At 35.3% G+C, this 17,156-nt stretch overlaps 1 protein-coding gene across 2 annotated transcripts in view; it reads left to right on the forward strand.

Annotated features, from left to right (window-relative positions):
- CACNA2D1 (calcium voltage-gated channel auxiliary subunit alpha2delta 1) overlaps positions 1–17,156 on the forward strand; it is a 362,809-nt gene that overhangs the window by 293,650 nt on the left and 52,003 nt on the right. For both annotated transcript variants that reach the window (XM_041405297.1, XM_041405298.1), the window contains exons 13-15: positions 12,708–12,786; positions 14,897–14,946; positions 16,573–16,662. In XM_041405297.1, the coding sequence (XP_041261231.1) occupies positions 12,708–12,786; positions 14,897–14,946; positions 16,573–16,662 (219 nt within the window). The remainder of the gene's footprint in view (positions 1–12,707; positions 12,787–14,896; positions 14,947–16,572; positions 16,663–17,156) is intronic.

Consider the following 17,156-nt stretch of genomic DNA (forward strand, 5'->3'; position numbering starts at 1 on the left):
TTTTTTTGGACTTGGGTAAATATATCATAAAGCATAACTTACCATTTTTGGAACTGTATTATTAAACCATATTTGATTTTTTGCTTTCTTCTGAATCTTTTTTCCCTAGGAGTTTGGGGGTTTTTGGTTGTATGTTTTATTGGGTTTTTTTTTTAACAGTTCATCTTCAGTCTCAGTATCTGTTCTTGACTTTCCAAATCTTTTTAATCCTACATTACATTAAACTGTTTCTTCTTGTAACTGTTTTCTTCTTCCTGAATTGCCATTTTTCTTTTAATGCTTGATTCTTTAGATTATCTTCCTACTTTACTCATTCAGCTAGCTAATTATCTGTGTTTGTTGAAGTTGGTCTCTTATTCTTTTTTTACTGCTATGAAACCTTCCTTTCCTGGTAATAAAAACAAATTCTTGATCTTTCACTCAAAGTATTTTCTTTCTCCTAGATTTACAGATATTTCTGCCTTAAAATTCAAATATAAATTAACTGTTCTTGGCATCTTCTAGAATAAGAAATTTTCCTAACCTGCTAAAAGATATTCAGTAATTATGTTTCACATTATAAGTTTTATCTGCATGACCTTATATATTTACAGTTATAAATAGTTTTTCTATGTGTCTGGTGTTTATTAGGAGAAGTGGAATAAGTAAAAACTGACTGTGATGAGTCAGGTACAGCAAACAGAGACAGAGAAGTTCTAATTTGTTTTACTGTAAGGACCACTTAAGAGAGGCTCACGTTTGCCCTTCATTTAAAAATACAGAGTGAAGAAAATGTAAAAGTTAAGAATTGTTTTCTGCTGATAGAGAAGCCAAAAATGGTGGAAGAAAAAAAAATATGAATATGATTATGAGGATTTAGAGATGCTTTTATGTAAAATTGCCCATTCTGACACAATTCTGACATTTGTATGATCAATGGGTCTAGAGTTTTCCAAAGTTAACTTTACAACATTGGTTAAAAAATGCAAATTTCTGGGAAGAAACTGCAGAATTTGTCCACTTAATAGAATACGCAATATAACTAAGGTGGCACAAGTGAATAGTATTTTAAAAAGGATTAACTAATATTTAGTGACTCTGAAACTTGATAGAAATCTGAATTTCTAAATGCTACTAGGCTATCTCATAGGTGGGTGATGAGGATTTGTCTGTTAGTAGATGGAAAGGTTTGCCAATGCACAGGTGGAAAAAGTGGACAAAATGAAGAGTTTGTAGCTGGGCTCCAAGAGGGAAAGTACATAACAGGAATCTTTTTGGGGTGCAAGAGAATAAGAGAACAGCTGAAACAAGCAGAAGGTGGCACAAGCTGAATGCATCCAGCAGCCTAAACAGTTGACAGGTTAAGAAGGAAATAAAAATTTCAAAAAATGAAGTCACAATCCATTTGGATAGCAAGAAGTGTGTGCATATATATGCGAGAAGCATAACAGAGGAATGGGATGTGAAATGGGAAGTTAGAGTGCAAGTGAAGCAGGTGAACTGTACATTTCACCCAGGCAGGTAGGAACTTTGTGCAACTTTGGTGTAGAGTATTAAAGATTGATGCAGATATTGTAAGGAGGGGATGCTTTTTAGGAGAGAACATCAGCACGAGATAGAGAAGCTCTGTTTGAGAAGTCTTATCTAGAGTAAGAACTACTGAATGTCACTTAGAAAGTCTTTTTATAAAGCATTAAAAAAAAAATCACCCTCTATTTTGAAAAAATAAAAAAAAGCAAGGGAAAAACTCATCTTACAAGTAGGGAATGAGTCTGCTGGTAAATAGAAAATACCCCAGTCTCTACTTAGAAAGTGACTTGAATTCAGAATCCTGATTAGTCTCAAGAAAAGGCTAAAATCTGCTCTGTCATATCTCCTGGAAGTCAGAGTTACATTCTCAAATATTTTGCATGGTACAAAATAGAATTTAATATTCAGAATTGAATGGGCTATAAGAATAGGTTGTCTTTAACAGAAGAACAAGAAACTGACTTTGCAGTCTTGTACTTGCATGGTTAGGGAAGTATGAGCTTTGAATTATTTTGAGGTTTTCACAAACATTTTTGTAGGCTTAAAAAATAGAGCCCTAAAAAATAGAGGGAAAAAAAGAACCCCAATTTTTTTTTTTTTTTCAGAAGAGAATCAGTTCCTATATGTAGTCTTTGAATTCTTATCCTATTATGTATCTCCGTTCCTCTGTTTCTATATTCAACTTCTGTTTGAATTCAGTAATTTCAGTTTAACTCAAATGCATGTTAGCCTTGTATCAAATTCAAAGTAATATATTCAGTGTTTACTGAGGCTTAAATGCGAATTCTGTCCTTCATAATCTCATTCTAAATCGTGTGCAAACAAAAACATCTAAACCATAACAATCACAGAACCTGGAGTGCCAGCTGAAAATGTTTTGTGGTTTTTTGTTTTTTTTTTTAACAATTCTGAATTTATTTATACAGATTATTTTACAGGAAAGAATTTGAATTATTTGTAAATTGATTTTTAAGCCATCACTTTTAACTGTATAATGCAGTCTGACAATACTGTACTCTCAATCCTATGTGTAGACAGGAGAAAAAATAAGCTGAATGCTTTTAGTTGCAAACTTAGTCTGTAGATGCTGTTTCATTTGAAAACAAAAAACAAAGACAAACCCTCTAAGGCAATGTTTTGTCTACAATAAATTTCTCTGTAAGAATCATATTTATAATTAGGCCTGAAGACCTTTTTCCTTATTTCTTTAAAAAACAAAAAAAAGACTGTCAAAAATCATTAAAATCCATTTATATCATATTGTAGACTGAGAAATGGCTTACACCTTGTCACATAAAGTATGATTTATTAGAGTGCATTTTCTCTGCTCTTCTCTTTCAGCCATTAGGAATGCAAAATTTAGATCTAAATTTGCTAAGAACATTGTGGTACAAACTGTTCAGCACACCAAGGCTATAGACACCCCACCCCTCAAGATTGTTTCACCTGTGGATTGTAGGGGAAAATCACTTGTGTTTTCTTTCAGAAAATTTAATTTATTTAGCTGATTAGAAAAGAAATGAAAATGCATATCATTCAGCATATGAGTGAACAGTGTAATGATTAAATTTATGTTTTTCCCTAACAGCCCACAGGATGGGTGGCAGCTGTCTGTACATATTCAATGCTTCTCATGGATAGTCCTGAGATTTCAGGTGCAGTTTGGCAAGAAGTACAGTGAGTGGGCATGAACTGCTTGAATTAATCATCAGCTGTGAAGGACATTCTCTATTCCATGGGTGCACAGAAGCCCCTCTCTCTCTCTCTCTCAGCCCTGCTCGGGCACTTGCCAGCTGCTGACAGGCGGCATCGTCACCGCCCGCTTGTGTCAGTAAAGGCACCGACCTGCAAGCACAGGCAAGGTCAGGCTGCCCTCAGCTCAGCCCCAGCTGGCACTACTGTTTCCATCAGTGTACAGTAGCTGTTAGGTTTTTTTCCCACCTAGAAAAGGAAAACTTGCAGCATTTTCATCCCTTAATCTTCCTCTTCTAAGATACCATTCTGTTCCCAGGTGAGCCTTCAAGAAAGAGCATGTGAGCATGGGCAAAGTGACCTCACCTGTTCGGGTGGCACACCCTTTCTGAAGCTCACTGAATCATTTTTGTTTAGAATTTTCATTGTAAAAATGAAAACATTGAGATCAAATACTTCATTTTACTTGAGCAGACTGTGCAGTACAGAGGACACTGTCTCCTTGTCATTATGTAATAATAGTCCAGCATTAAGTTACTGTGAGCATACGAAACTGTGCTTGTACTCCTGTGATACTTCAGGCCCATGAAAGATTATGTCTAAACTAAAATTTTCATGTTCCTTTGAGCACCAGCCAATTACAAAATTAGACATGACATTTGTGTAATTGATAATTCCAGAGAGGGAGACTTCTTGTAAATGGATTCTGCTGGAAATAAGGGTTTCTGAGGGTCCTTCCTTTTCCCACCTACTCTTTTCTCTCCTCTAGGACAACTGTTTGGCATTTGCAGCTGTGGAGCTTCAGTCACTTTTCTATGTTTTACAAGAAATGGAGTAAATGGGAGCAAAAAATTGAGGAAGAAAATATACAAGACTATTTGCGTGGGAAGGAAAAAGGCAGAACACATTATTAAAATTATTAAAATTAGTATTTGAAATGGCATATTGAAATATTCCTTTAAATACTTGGATGATATTTGTAATACTTCTTCCCTGGGATTTACAAGGACAATGAAAAAAAAAAAAAAGGAAAAGAGGGCTTAGTGTCACAATATGAACCGTAAATATCTCTCTAATTAATCCAGTCCTTTCCAGCTGCTCAGCTGCCTCCAAATGTTGTTTTGACTATCAAAGAAATGCCTAAAATTCTTGTAATCCAGAGTACAGTGGGAATTACTTTGCCAACTCCCTTGTCTGGTTCCTGATATGGACCACCAAATTTACAAGGAATTCTCAGAAAAAATCTGTTTTCTTCACAGAATGCTTAATGATGAATGTCAGGGAGAAGCTGCTTAGGGAAAGGAGGAATTTAATTGTTTTTCATTTCAACAGGGAAAATTTCCCCAAAGAAGCAAATAGATCAACTGAGTAAATAGAACATGGGTAGGCAAAGTAAATCATTCAACAGATGAATTGTTAAAAAAATGCCAATATGGTCTTTATCTGAAGTCTTGGAGGCAAGCTGAGGAGCTATAAAATTACCTGATGCACCTGAGTGCTTTCCACGGGTTTCCGAGTTGGAGTGGGGTGGTGAAGACAGCCCTTCTGGTGGAAGTCCTGGGAGAAGGAATGTGCCCACAATGTGTCCACAGCCCTTGAGCTAGATCTAGAGCCACAATTATTCAATAATTTGTAGGTTTAAGTGAGTTAAATCTGGGAGGTTTTCAGCCTGTGCCAGCTGGCACAGTCCCAGACAAAGTGCTGGGACTGCACCTGTGCTCCTGTGGCAGCAAAGAAACGGCAAGAGGGAAGGAGCAATGCTTTGATTTCTGTGTGTGCATGTGGGCTCTGCTGACAGAGCTGCTCTAAAGGCTGGGGAGTGGACCAAAGCCCACTTGTTAGTAGGGCTGACATATACAAGTAGACTCTCAAACATAAAATTCAAGCACATCAATGTGAAGTCCTGCTGGTGGCTTTGGGAGTACAGCCTTTCTCTTTCTTATTGCTGTTCTTAAGCAATATGTTACACAAAGCTAATAAAACAGAGCTGATTTATACCCACACCCAGAAAATGCTGAGATCAAAAACTTCATTTTACTTGACCAAACTGTGCAGCACAGAGAACACTGTCTCCTCATCATTATGTAATGGTCCAAAATTGAGTTACTGTGAGCATACAAAACTGTGCTTGTACTCCTGTGATACTTGAGGCCCATCAAAGATTTTGTCTAAACTAGGTAAAGAATTAAAGAATCACATAATCAGTGGTCCATTCTATCTAATTAGGATCAGTTTAGCAGGTGTCATCAGGGATTTTACAGTTTCATTCTTGCAGCTGTGTGGCAGCAGAGGAAGGGGCACCACAGGGCAGCCCTTCTGTGAGTAAGGAATGAGGTGCTGTGGCTCCACAAGGTGGCACTAAGAAGTTGTAGAATCGTTTGACTGAATTAGTATATTGTTTTTAGTTCTGTGAGAATGTTAGTTCTGAAATTTTTCAGTATAACTACAGTGGTGTTTTGACCAATAGTCTGCAGTAGAAAATATCCCCATTTTCGCATAGATATGTTTTCTTGGTGAGGGAATGAAACAAGCTGGGGGGAAAAAATAAAACAACGAAAAAAAAAACCCTTTTGTCATTTTTGAAACACTTTGCAGTTAGCAAAATATATTTCATGGATTCATGGCAATCACAACTTCCATGAATATGCACCTTTCATTGTGTGTTACATGTCCAGGTATAATTCTCAGTTTTTAATTCCTTTCCTAGAATAATTGCTTACAACTGCACCATGCATCAGTGTTCCTGATCCTAGTTTCTCAATATATTAACGCCATTAAATGGTTTGGAGCCCATATTGTCAGTATAGATATATGCTGATATATATCCAAATATATCCAAAGAAAGTGAGATTCTCCAATAATCTCCTCATATGCAATAAGTGTAATTTTTATTTTAAGATAGAAGGAGGGTTAGCATTAGATTGTAATGTGAGCTGATTTTTAGAGTGTCATTAGTTCTTTTTGTTATTAGGCTATAATTACACAGACTATAATTAGACTATGAATTAATAAGCTAGCATTGCAGTTTAAAGTTTGAGGTTTAATTGTAGTGAGTGAAAGATATTAATGATAGGGAAGATTGCAAATACACATGGAAAGTTTGAAAGAAATCATTTGTTGTGGATGAATGTCTAAAATAGTATTTCCAAGGACTTGCTCTATTTTTCTTTAAACATATGCCTCTGTTAAAAGATTTTTCCTTCGGTTTCAAGGGGACAATTGCATAGTTACAGGCCTTGCTGAATCAGAGTATAGAGGGTCACTTATGGAAACACTCAAGTAGTGTCAAATGGATTTTCAAATCCTATGGACTTATAATTTCTTCATGTCTATAAATTCAAAGATGTCCAGCCTGAAATTATCTTTGCATTTAGATATTTGAGAGCTAAATTCTTATTGTTTCTCATGTGGGTTTTTCTTCCCAGTTACCCCATGTCTGCACATATTTCTGGAGAGTACCCACAGCAAAGGAAAGATCTTAGTTTAGTCATAAATATCAAAAATATAACTTGATACATATCTACTGGTGTATGGTACCATTATTTTTATTTTCTAATTTGACATTAAATTGTGAATTCCACTTTCTGAGTTCTAGACCTTTCAAACTTCAGAACTTTGGCACCTGACTAGGTGTCATACCGTGCTGCTTAGGTCATCTTTGTTTCTTTTTCCCAACTGCTATTAATGGCAAAATGCATCAGCAGCCTGACAGTTGCATACAAAAACCTGAATTTCCAACTTCTGAACTTTCTTGAGCCTGGCACTCAAAGCTGGGGAAGCTATGAATGTGTTCAAACTGAGAATCATGAATTCATCCCTCTTTTGTGCAAGTACTGAACTCTCTTGTATAAGTTTAGTGGCACCACTGTCCCAGTAATTTTGAAAAGCTGGGCCTTAGGGCTCTGTCATGAGAAAACCAGCATTACTTGCAGGAGTGAACCAGACATCTCTGTCCATACTGATAAACGATCCAGGGCCAAGGTGCAGGCTGCGGAAATGTCCAGTTATCCAAAACTGCAGTTGTTAACAGACCCAGAAGAATGATTCCTGGCCTGTAGCAGTCAATTCTTTTAGCAGTGTCAGTATTCAGTTCAGTGATACATGAGCTAGGGCTTATTCCCAAAAAATTCTATAGTGAGATGACTCGAGATGGGGGCCAGGCAGGGAGGGAGGATGGCACCGTGGTGTAGCTATTGAGATTTGAGCCATTCTGTGCCACTTGACCTCATGGCCTGAGAAGGAAAATGGGTTTTTTTTTTTTCCATGGTTCAGGACTATGTCCCTGGATGTCCTGAACTGGGAAGTTCAGCATGACAGATTATTAGCCAGAATTTAGTCACTCTCTATATTTGGTGTAGCCTAATCCTAGGTGGCTTCCTAATTAGTATCTTGTGTTTTCAGATTGTCCTCTGAAGATCTGTTCTCAGTTCAAATCAGTCATAAATGTCTTCTGATCTCAGTTAACTCACAGCAGAATCCAAAATCATCTTCAAATTTCTGCCCACAGATATAAAAATGTAAGGAAAAAATGCATTCACAGTTTTTGCTCGGGCAGCTTGAAAACTACGTAACATCTCCCTGGCCTACAGCACAAAACAGAAAAATTACTAAGTGATTTACAAGCTATCCTTACAAGGGATTTAGAAGACAGAATGCATAATGGAAAATAGAAGAGCAGTTTTATGATTTTATTCAGAATGATAGGCTTCTTATGTTGTCCTTTTATTTCAGAAGTGTACCTATTAAATATAAACTGCAGTCGATTTTTCCTTATCTCTGATAATCTGTAAACTCATTACTGGGAAAGACAATTTCCTGGGTCATTCTGGAATACTGAATTATTTATTGTCCTTTAGCACAGCTTTTCTTGTTGCATAGTAAAAAAGATTGTCTGTGAATCTTTACCTGCAGCTATAAAGGCCAGAGTAAAATGTTCTGAAATCTTACTGTCATCATGAAAACCAAAGCTGAATGATTTGATGAACTCAGTTTTTGATCATAGTCAGTTTGTTTATGTAGTGGTACAGAAAGATGCACTCTTTACATGCTAGGCATAAAATGACAGAATTCATCTTGCCTGCATCCAACTAAATTAATTAATTGTGTAGCTCCCTTGGTATCTGGTAAGATACACATATATCTCTCCAAAAGTCAATTAATCTTTTCATAAACAGAGAAGTAAAGAGATGCAAAAAAAAAAAAATTGTTATTGAGAGCTCTCTCATTGCAGTAGCACAGAATTCAAGACAAATAATTTATCTCTCAAAAATGTGCCTTTCTTCCACATTAAGGGGCATGCAGAGTGGGTGCAGTGCTTTTAGGTCTAGCAGGGGAGTTAGAATGAGATGATCTTTAATTTCACTTCCAATGAAAACATTCAGTGATTCAAGGATTCTACATTGTCTACACATATAGGTAGTAGGCTAAACAGCAAGTGCATTGTGCTTAATTACCCCTTTGAATTAATTTCAGTCAAGCCTTAATTTTTTTGTAATACTCATAACATGATATAGCCAAAGGAAGCATCTAATTTAATCTTTCTTAATTTTATTCCAATAGCAAAATGAAGAGATAAAATACATAGAAAGCAAATGAAATCTGTAGGGAAAGCAGCCTTTTCATAGATACCCCTTCATTTTTCTCACACACACCACAACTCTCTTGAGTGCCATTGTCCCAAAAAATGTGTAGCAGTCTTTTTTACTCACCTTGGTGCTTATGATCTTATTCCATGAGAAAGAAATACAAATAAATAGAAAATTAATTTTGTAATTATACAATTATATTTTCTTCAGTAAAGTTCTTCTCCCTCTGTTTTTGTAAAAGTCTTTTCTGTGTATCACTTGCTCTGTTTAGGAGTTGAATTTTTGCATGTATTCCTTTGCTGACCTTCATAAGTTCCTAGGATAAGCCGGGTTGCAAGTGACTTGCAGAGGTCTTTAGTTCAGTATCAGGTCTAAGATCAGGCCAGGTTGCTCAGGGCCATATCCAGTGTGGTGTTTAAAACCTTCAAGGAGGCACATTTACAACCTCACTGGGCAGCCTGTGCCACTCAGTTTTGTTGCTAATTAGTATAGTCCTCTACTATATACTGTAAATTATTATAACAAAGAATTTTTTTTTTCTCCTGAAGGTTAGTCTCAGTGAGGAAAATGCAGAGAATTAGTTTTGAACTCCTTCGCTAAAAATTAGGACTTTTATATTTCAGAACAATTTCAAGACAGTGCCTGGATGGGCTGGCAGGGCAGGCTGGTGCCCATCTCTAGTTCTTCTCAGTTCTCAGGGTTGAAGTTTTCTAGAAGTACTTTACTTTGAATAGTTGCATTGCAAATCAGAAAGCATGACAGCTCCTATTTGTTTATCTTATTTTTCCATTAATTTTACTGCTTTGGAAGTTGTGTTTCTTTATGAAGAGAATAAACAGATCTGCCTTGAGCCAAGGTTGCCCTTTCCCTAGGAAATGGGTTGGGGAGCACAAATGTCCATCCCCTAGTGAGGGTGGTGGAGAGGAGATGTCATGGCAAAACCACCCAGGATCTGCAGTTTGCACAGAACCCAAGAGGCTGCAGAGAGGCAGAGAGAAGAAATAACCAGGCCTCAGTGGTGCAGGAAAACATCTTCTGGGGATCAAAGATTCCTTGGCAGTTAGCTTCAACTCAGAAACCCACTTGGTTGAAACCAAGTTTAAAGGATGCGCAAAGGGAGAGGTGCTCATAGCCATTGTGCCTGATCTAGTTGCCTAAAGTGTTCTTAGTCATAAATTCCCTATTGAAATTAATTAAATGTTTGGGGTTTTTTTGTTGTTGCTTTGTTTATTTCTATAAGGAAAACATATAGAAAAGTACGTCTCAGTACTTTGGCTGACTCTGGGTCCTGTCACAGAAAATTTAGCAGAGAGTTTTTATATTTCCTTTTTTTTTTTTTTTTTTTTTTTTTTTTTTTTAAATTTTGTTTTTTTTGCTTGTTTAATTTGACTTGCTGACTCATTTTTCCAGCTGGTCTGTCATCCTACTCATTTCCAGATGAGGCAATAGGAAAAAGAATACTCTTTTGAATATCCCACCCTCTTGCCAAACCAAGTAACAATTAAAATCTCCAATTTTCATTGCAGTCCTTTATCTCTGTTAATTATCCAAGGAACAGTAAATCAGATATATTGTCTCCTGCTTGTTGTCAATAATTTAAATTCTAAATTCTTTATAGATTTGTTGCAGATTTAACACACTGCTGTTTTTCCCTAAATTACACAGCATTTCGCAACTTGAATCCAATTCAGTGTTTCAATTTTACATTGGAGATCAAATGCTAGACAGTCCAGTCTAATTGACTCATATGTTTTCTGCACACACAAGAAAACCCACATGACTTGGTGGCTTTTAATCCAAAAGAAACATCAGGTCTCTCAAGCATCCAATTAGTGACCATCAATGGGGTTTTTCCATAGTTTTTGAGAAGAATCTATTCTGAATCAAGTGTTTAGTGGACAATGAACTGGGAGCAGTGTGAATTCAAAAAGAAAAGGAATATAGTAGGTAGGGACCTTGTGAGCTGAGAGGTGCCAGTATAAAATAACATGGTGATAATCAGATAAGAAAAAAATAGATGCTAATTAAGTAGAAGATCTATTAGATGAATTATAGCTGTCATTTTTTAAAAGATGTCAAGAATAAAAGGGGGATGGGAAAGGTGGTACATTATTAATAAATGAGGTGTAAACATGCTGGATAAAGTCATTTTTACATTGTCAATTCTGATATTTTCAGGGTAGTAGAAGGTGGTTTTCATCTGTCTTTATCTATATGAAGTATGAGGGAAAAAAATTACCATCATGCAGGCATAATCATTCCTATCCCTGTCTGAGTAACCAGAAATGTAGTTGGCCTGACTTATTAGTGGGGAATGACCCTATATGGAGTAGTTTTAAACTATAAAACAAGCACTTAAATCAGTTGCTTTAATTCTCCTTTTAATTGCAGAAACAAAGGGGTTGTATGGATAAAGGAAATCAAAACATATTGTTAATTAAAAATGGCATCCAGCACAAAGCTTTGTTTGCCCTTCTTGCATACAGGGGTCAACACTAATAAAGTTTCACCATTTGCTACCTGCTGATGGATGATGTGAAGCCATTCCTACAGCTCTTGGTGAATACTTGAGCTCTGATTGTGTCACACTTTTTTTTTTTTTTTTTGCCTATTTGGCAAGTGAAGATTTGGGTACTAATTGAACATGCTAAATAATGTGGTGAAAACTGCTATAAATAATCATTAACAAACTTAGCAATGATCAGTTGTTTATAAGGAGTCTCTGCAAATTTAGAGTGTATTATTTAATAAAAACATTACTTTATTACTTGCTCACAGCCTGCATGCAAATTAATTGTAGTATATTTTAATTTGAAGCATCCAATCAATGGAAAGGAATTTTCATTCTGATTTCATATTGTGATTTATGATTTATATATTGAAGTGGTCAAGTTAAAGATCCGTAAAGAAAGATGCCTAAAAAGGAAAAGGTGTCTGACCCTTGAACAGAGGGACACAAATATAGTGAGCAGTTTATTAAAACTGTTGGGAAAACAGTTTTCCCAGGTTTTAACAGAAGAACTCAAATTTAGAGCAAAATATTCAGCTAGAAGCTGAAAAATAGTATTTTTAATTTTTTCTGTGTGTCTGGTAAGATTTTTTTAATAATTTTAAAGCAATACTAGGTTTTGGGTTTAAATTTTTCTCATTCAAATCAGAAAATTGCATGGAAAACTATTTCAGCTGAAAAGTCTGTTTTCAGTCCAAAACTTGGAGAGATCTTGGCAAATTTTTCTGAAACCATAATTCCTTACAGTTGCTGAGATAGATTAGAATAGCATTATGTTAAAAAGTAGAATTATGCTGAAAAACCCCACAATGAATATCAAGAGCTTAAGGTGAAAAATCAGAAGCTTACCCAGTTTATGGAAGTTGAAGTCTGTTGAACTAACTTAGTGGTTTTACATAAAGAAGACTGAGTCTGAGCAAAAAGAGAAATTGTTTTGTGTAGTATCTGAAAATTTCAACTTTTAAATGCTAAAAAGTCCTGTTTTGCATTGCTTTGAATTCTACTTCCACACATATATTCTTTTTAAGCCATTGGTAAGCATCTAATATTGATATGTTTTTTCAACTAATTTAACAAAACCTGAAGAATTGTAATTACTGCACTAGAATAAGGAACTTAAAAATTAAAATTCTTGATGAACAATCACCAATGTAAGACTTTTAAAGTGTGAAGGCTGTGTAAAAGAGCATTCTTCTTGACTCTATGTCATGGAAGAAACAATAGTACTACACAAAATAAAATAATCTATTATTTTTTACATCTCTTGTATCTATACTGGTTTCAAAAACTGGAGAATTCATAGTGTTCTTTTTCTATTCAAATTCATGAAAGATCCAGGTATCATTGACTTGAGGCTCACAACTAATAAATGATACACAGTTGTTACATGCATTGGGTTTTGACTTGCACAGGTACGTGTGTTCACATTTTCTGTTGGCCAACATAATTATGACAAAGGACCCATACAGTGGATGGCCTGTGAAAATAAAGGTACTGTGTCTTTCTTTTAAATTGATCTTCACTAGAGCTTTGGGTAGCTGATATCTTTGTTCTCTAAAAATGGCAGGTTTTGCAGCTTGGTTTTTTAAGTTTATTGTATTTGTTATCAACATTTCCAAAGTTAATTTATTACATAATATAGACATGAAAAAGTCATATGTAAGCAAGAAACTGGTATATTTATTTCTTTATTTAAATCTTCATATTGTACGAAAAGTACCACAGTAGTTTTTATAATAATGAGCCATTATGGTTCAGTTTTGAGAATATTTGTTGTAATAGCCATCTATGTAAAGTTGGAACTGATGACAGATAAGAAATTAGGCAAAGCTGGTTTAAATTAAGTGGTCTGGACAAAAGGATTTTTGTTTGGTTAGTTGGCTCATTACATTTATTTCTGTTTTTCTCCAAAACTTACAAGGGATAAGATACTTAGAATTTTTTTCCCTTTTTAAACAAAATTATCAAAATTATTCTTGCTGTGATTTCTTAGTTTCTGAGAGCTTCTTGTGTTTTCTATTTTTATTTTATTTTTATTTTTATATATTTTTTTCTATATTTATTTATTTAAGACAAAAAGAAAATGTGAATAAGGTGAAAGTAAGGGAGTAAAATGTTTTCTACATGAAATTTTTACATTAAAAATGTACTCAGAAACATTTTAAGAGTGTGAGAAATTTGAGTCTCAAATATCTTATAATATAACTGTACAACAAGGTATATGATATAGAAATATAGCAGAATATAGGAAAGAAATAATAGAAAAGAATAGAGATAAGTAGAAGATACATAATTTATCAAATGTTTGCTTATGTTTTAAATAGAGCAATTTCCAGGCCTGACTGAAAATGTATAACTATTTTACAAATTGGTGAGAAGCAGGAGTAGAGAGGTGAGCTGGATTACAAAGGGTCTCGAAAATTAGGACTGCCAGGGAAGGAGATAAAGATATTCTCAGACAGATGAGTAACATACAGCAAAGATAAGAGAAAGGCATAGATATGGAAAAAAAACTCCAAAAAACAAACTAGAAGAATCCTTAGCCTGGATGGATAGCATACATATGTGTCATAACCTCATGAAACCCTCAGCATGCTGACAAGTCATGCAAAGGATACTGCAACTCCATGAAGAGCAGATTGTATTGTCAGATAACAAGAGAAAATTGACATTTGTGTTTTGAACAGTTTTTTTTTACCAACATTGTATCTCAAAATGCTGTGTGCATGTGACCTCCATTGTTTTAAAACAAATGAGGACCAGCTGGTTTAAAGCATTTTTTAACTTTAAACCACCTATGTCATCTTATTATGAAGCAAAATCATCATAATCTTCTGCCCAAAATTCCTGTGATTATTTGTTTGCACATCCAAAGAAGCAGTTTTATTTTATTTTTCTGAAATTAAAAGATTTTGCATACAGCAAAGAAAATTACTAAGATCAATACTTTTGCCTCTCTAATTCTCTGCCTCTTCCTTCCAATCTGACTTAAAATTTTCTTGGACTGAAGATGGATCTCAGTGCCTGTCTTCAGTCTTATTACACGGACAGTATTTTAAATATTTTTAATTCAAACAAATGAGCAATAAAATCAGTGCTAAATAAAGACATTTCCGATGTACATTCTCAGTGTAGGAGAAATACCCATTAGCTTTTTTTCATTCCACAGAGTGCTTTATATTTTTATACTATGAATTCACTCTTGTGGCAGACCATCGCTATTTTTATGTTTCTATATGCATTCAGCATATAATTAGGTTGCTGTCACAGCATATTAAAAGAAACATTAAATATACTTGCACATCATAGTAACTGGGATTTCATGAGTACAAACTCAGTGTATGATACAGCCTTAAACAAAAAAGCCAAAAGGAACAAATTATAACTGTCATTACTTAAGAGTAACTACCTTGGTCTGAATGACGTGGTGATCCATCATATGACCATGCATTGTGGTGGCATCTACTAAAAAGTATTTCATTTATAAACAATACTTCTAATAAATTTAGACTAGAAATTGTAAGCTAAATTAAATTCTTCAAGATTAAGAGTGCAGTGATTTATTATGGTAAAATGACATTATTTCTGTTTCAAATTTTAGGTTATTATTATGAAATCCCATCTATTGGAGCCATAAGAATAAACACCCAGGTAAGTGAGTTGGCCAAATCCAGATGCAGTTTTAACATGCAGAAAGTGTATTAATATATGTTCTTGTATATGTTTGCTCTTCACTTCTGCTAAAATCAATTGAATTTTAAGATTCGCTACCTTAAGAAAAGAGAAAAAAATTAAGGCTTTCTTCTACATTTAAGGGATTATTCTCTTAAAATGTTCTGCTTTTTCTTTTAAGTGGTTGCAGAGAACCAGTTTAAAACGCTATCCCTGTTACCCTGGCCAGCTGGCCCAGGGCCGCTTGTATGCTGGTCACAACACGGGTCACGTTCAGCTCCTCCAAAGCAGGCTGACCACGGGCACACCATGGAGTGTCTGAAGTGCTCTGGACCCTGCAGGCCTCTGCTCAAGGACTGTGCTTTTGGCTCAGCTTCCCTCCAGACCTTACATAGTCCCTCAAACTTTGATGCTGAGACATGACAGCAATGATATGATAAAGTTCTATAAAAACAGTAATTTTTTATAATGTTCCTAGGCATTCATGGTTCACTTTCTGCCATACTTTCTGCATGATCCAAAGGGCTTGTACCACATGGAGGGGGCTGTGGATGTATGTGAGGGGATAGCCTTGCTAGAGCATCTGAACTCATGTGGGTGCTACAGTACAATCCTGTTTTATAGGAGAGGTACCTGGGTGGATCCAACCCTATTGGAAGAGACTGCACTTCTTTCCTTCAAAAAGGATGTAGGAACGTGTTAGCAGACTTGAATGTAGATAAATCAATGCACAGGACTCCGAGGTTATATGATGAGATCCAAACTGAAGATGGACAGTGTAGAAGAACAATTATTATTTTCAGTTGTCTGAAAGTCCAGATACTCACATGTCCAGAACAGCAGAGAAATATCATAGCAGTCCTTTGTCCTTCCAAGGCCAGGCATGACATTTTTTGGCAGAAAATAAGAATCCTTTTTTGGCTTGAATAAGAACTCTTTGATTCTGTTAAACTCTTCCAGACAGTGTCTGGCAAGATGTATCCCTAATAAGATCAGACAAGTAGAAAAAGTTGATGGCTGAAAAAAGGTTGATGGCATCCACTCCCAAATAAGTCGAGAAACCTGACATTTCATAAGATCACCAGCTTTAGCCATACTCACAAACTGAAGGAAGGCAGGAAAAAGAGGTTTTATAGCTCTGATTTTTGTTATTCCAAAAGAAGTTACGCAAATTGTTGCTGTAGGAGCTTAGCATACCCAGATGTTACACCACTCACCCTCCATTGTCCACTCTTTCTTCTGGGTTGATGGTTCTGTAATCTGCTTGTAATTTCTTTATGTCATTAGCAATTAAATAAAAAATAGTTGTAATTCTTATTTTGTGGAAAAAGAGTGGTGGTTATGAGTGTGTAAGGTCTGTGTGACTGGGAATGAAATACAGGAATTACCTTTTCAGTAAATATCACAAACTGAGGATTGAGTTATTTTGTGGTACAATTTTTAAGAAGAAAATAAATGCTCCTCCTGTAGTAATGGTGACTTTTGATTTCCTTTCTTCCCCTGATATTTTGAATTTTTACTATTTAATTATTGTTTATTTTAATATTGTTTGTGCTCTTTGATCTAATAATTGCCTTCTGATGAGTTCATTACACTTTTTAACAGGAATATCTGGATGTTTTGGGAAGACCAATGGTTTTAGCTGGAGAGCAAGCCAAACAAGTCCAATGGACAAATGTCTATCTGGATGCTCTGGTATGATCTGTATTTATCTCTACTAAAGTTTTCTTTTAGAAAACCAGTAACTGTGTAGGTCTACTTTCCCAAGAATCCAATTTCTTAGAGTTACAAACATGATATTCTTGTCTATCATCTATACACATCAATACCACAGCCTCTAGGAGAGACCTATTTATAATGTGCTGGTCTTACTTGCACCTGGTATCCTTCTAAGTGTCCTGAAATTTAACAGAGAAAATCAGTTTATTCTCTGCAGACTTTAAAGTATAGGCCACTGCTGTTCTCAGCTTAAGCAACAAAAAAAAAAAAAAAAAAGCAAGTAGCTTTCCATTGTTGTATCTACTGCAGTAAAGGTCAATTATTACATTTGTGGTGAGGAATTCTTAGAATTCCTAGTTTTTCTTTTATTTCTTTTTTTTTTCCCCTTCCAAAGAACATTCCAGGAATAATGAAATCTATCAGTATTACTAAGAATTTGCACAAATTTTGAACTTGGGTTGTTGTAATTC

The sequence above is a fragment of the Onychostruthus taczanowskii genome, unplaced genomic scaffold (assembly GCF_017590055.1).
Source record: "Onychostruthus taczanowskii isolate IOZ18803 unplaced genomic scaffold, ASM1759005v1 scaffold23, whole genome shotgun sequence".
NCBI classification, from domain to species: Eukaryota; Metazoa; Chordata; class Aves; order Passeriformes; family Passeridae; genus Onychostruthus; species Onychostruthus taczanowskii.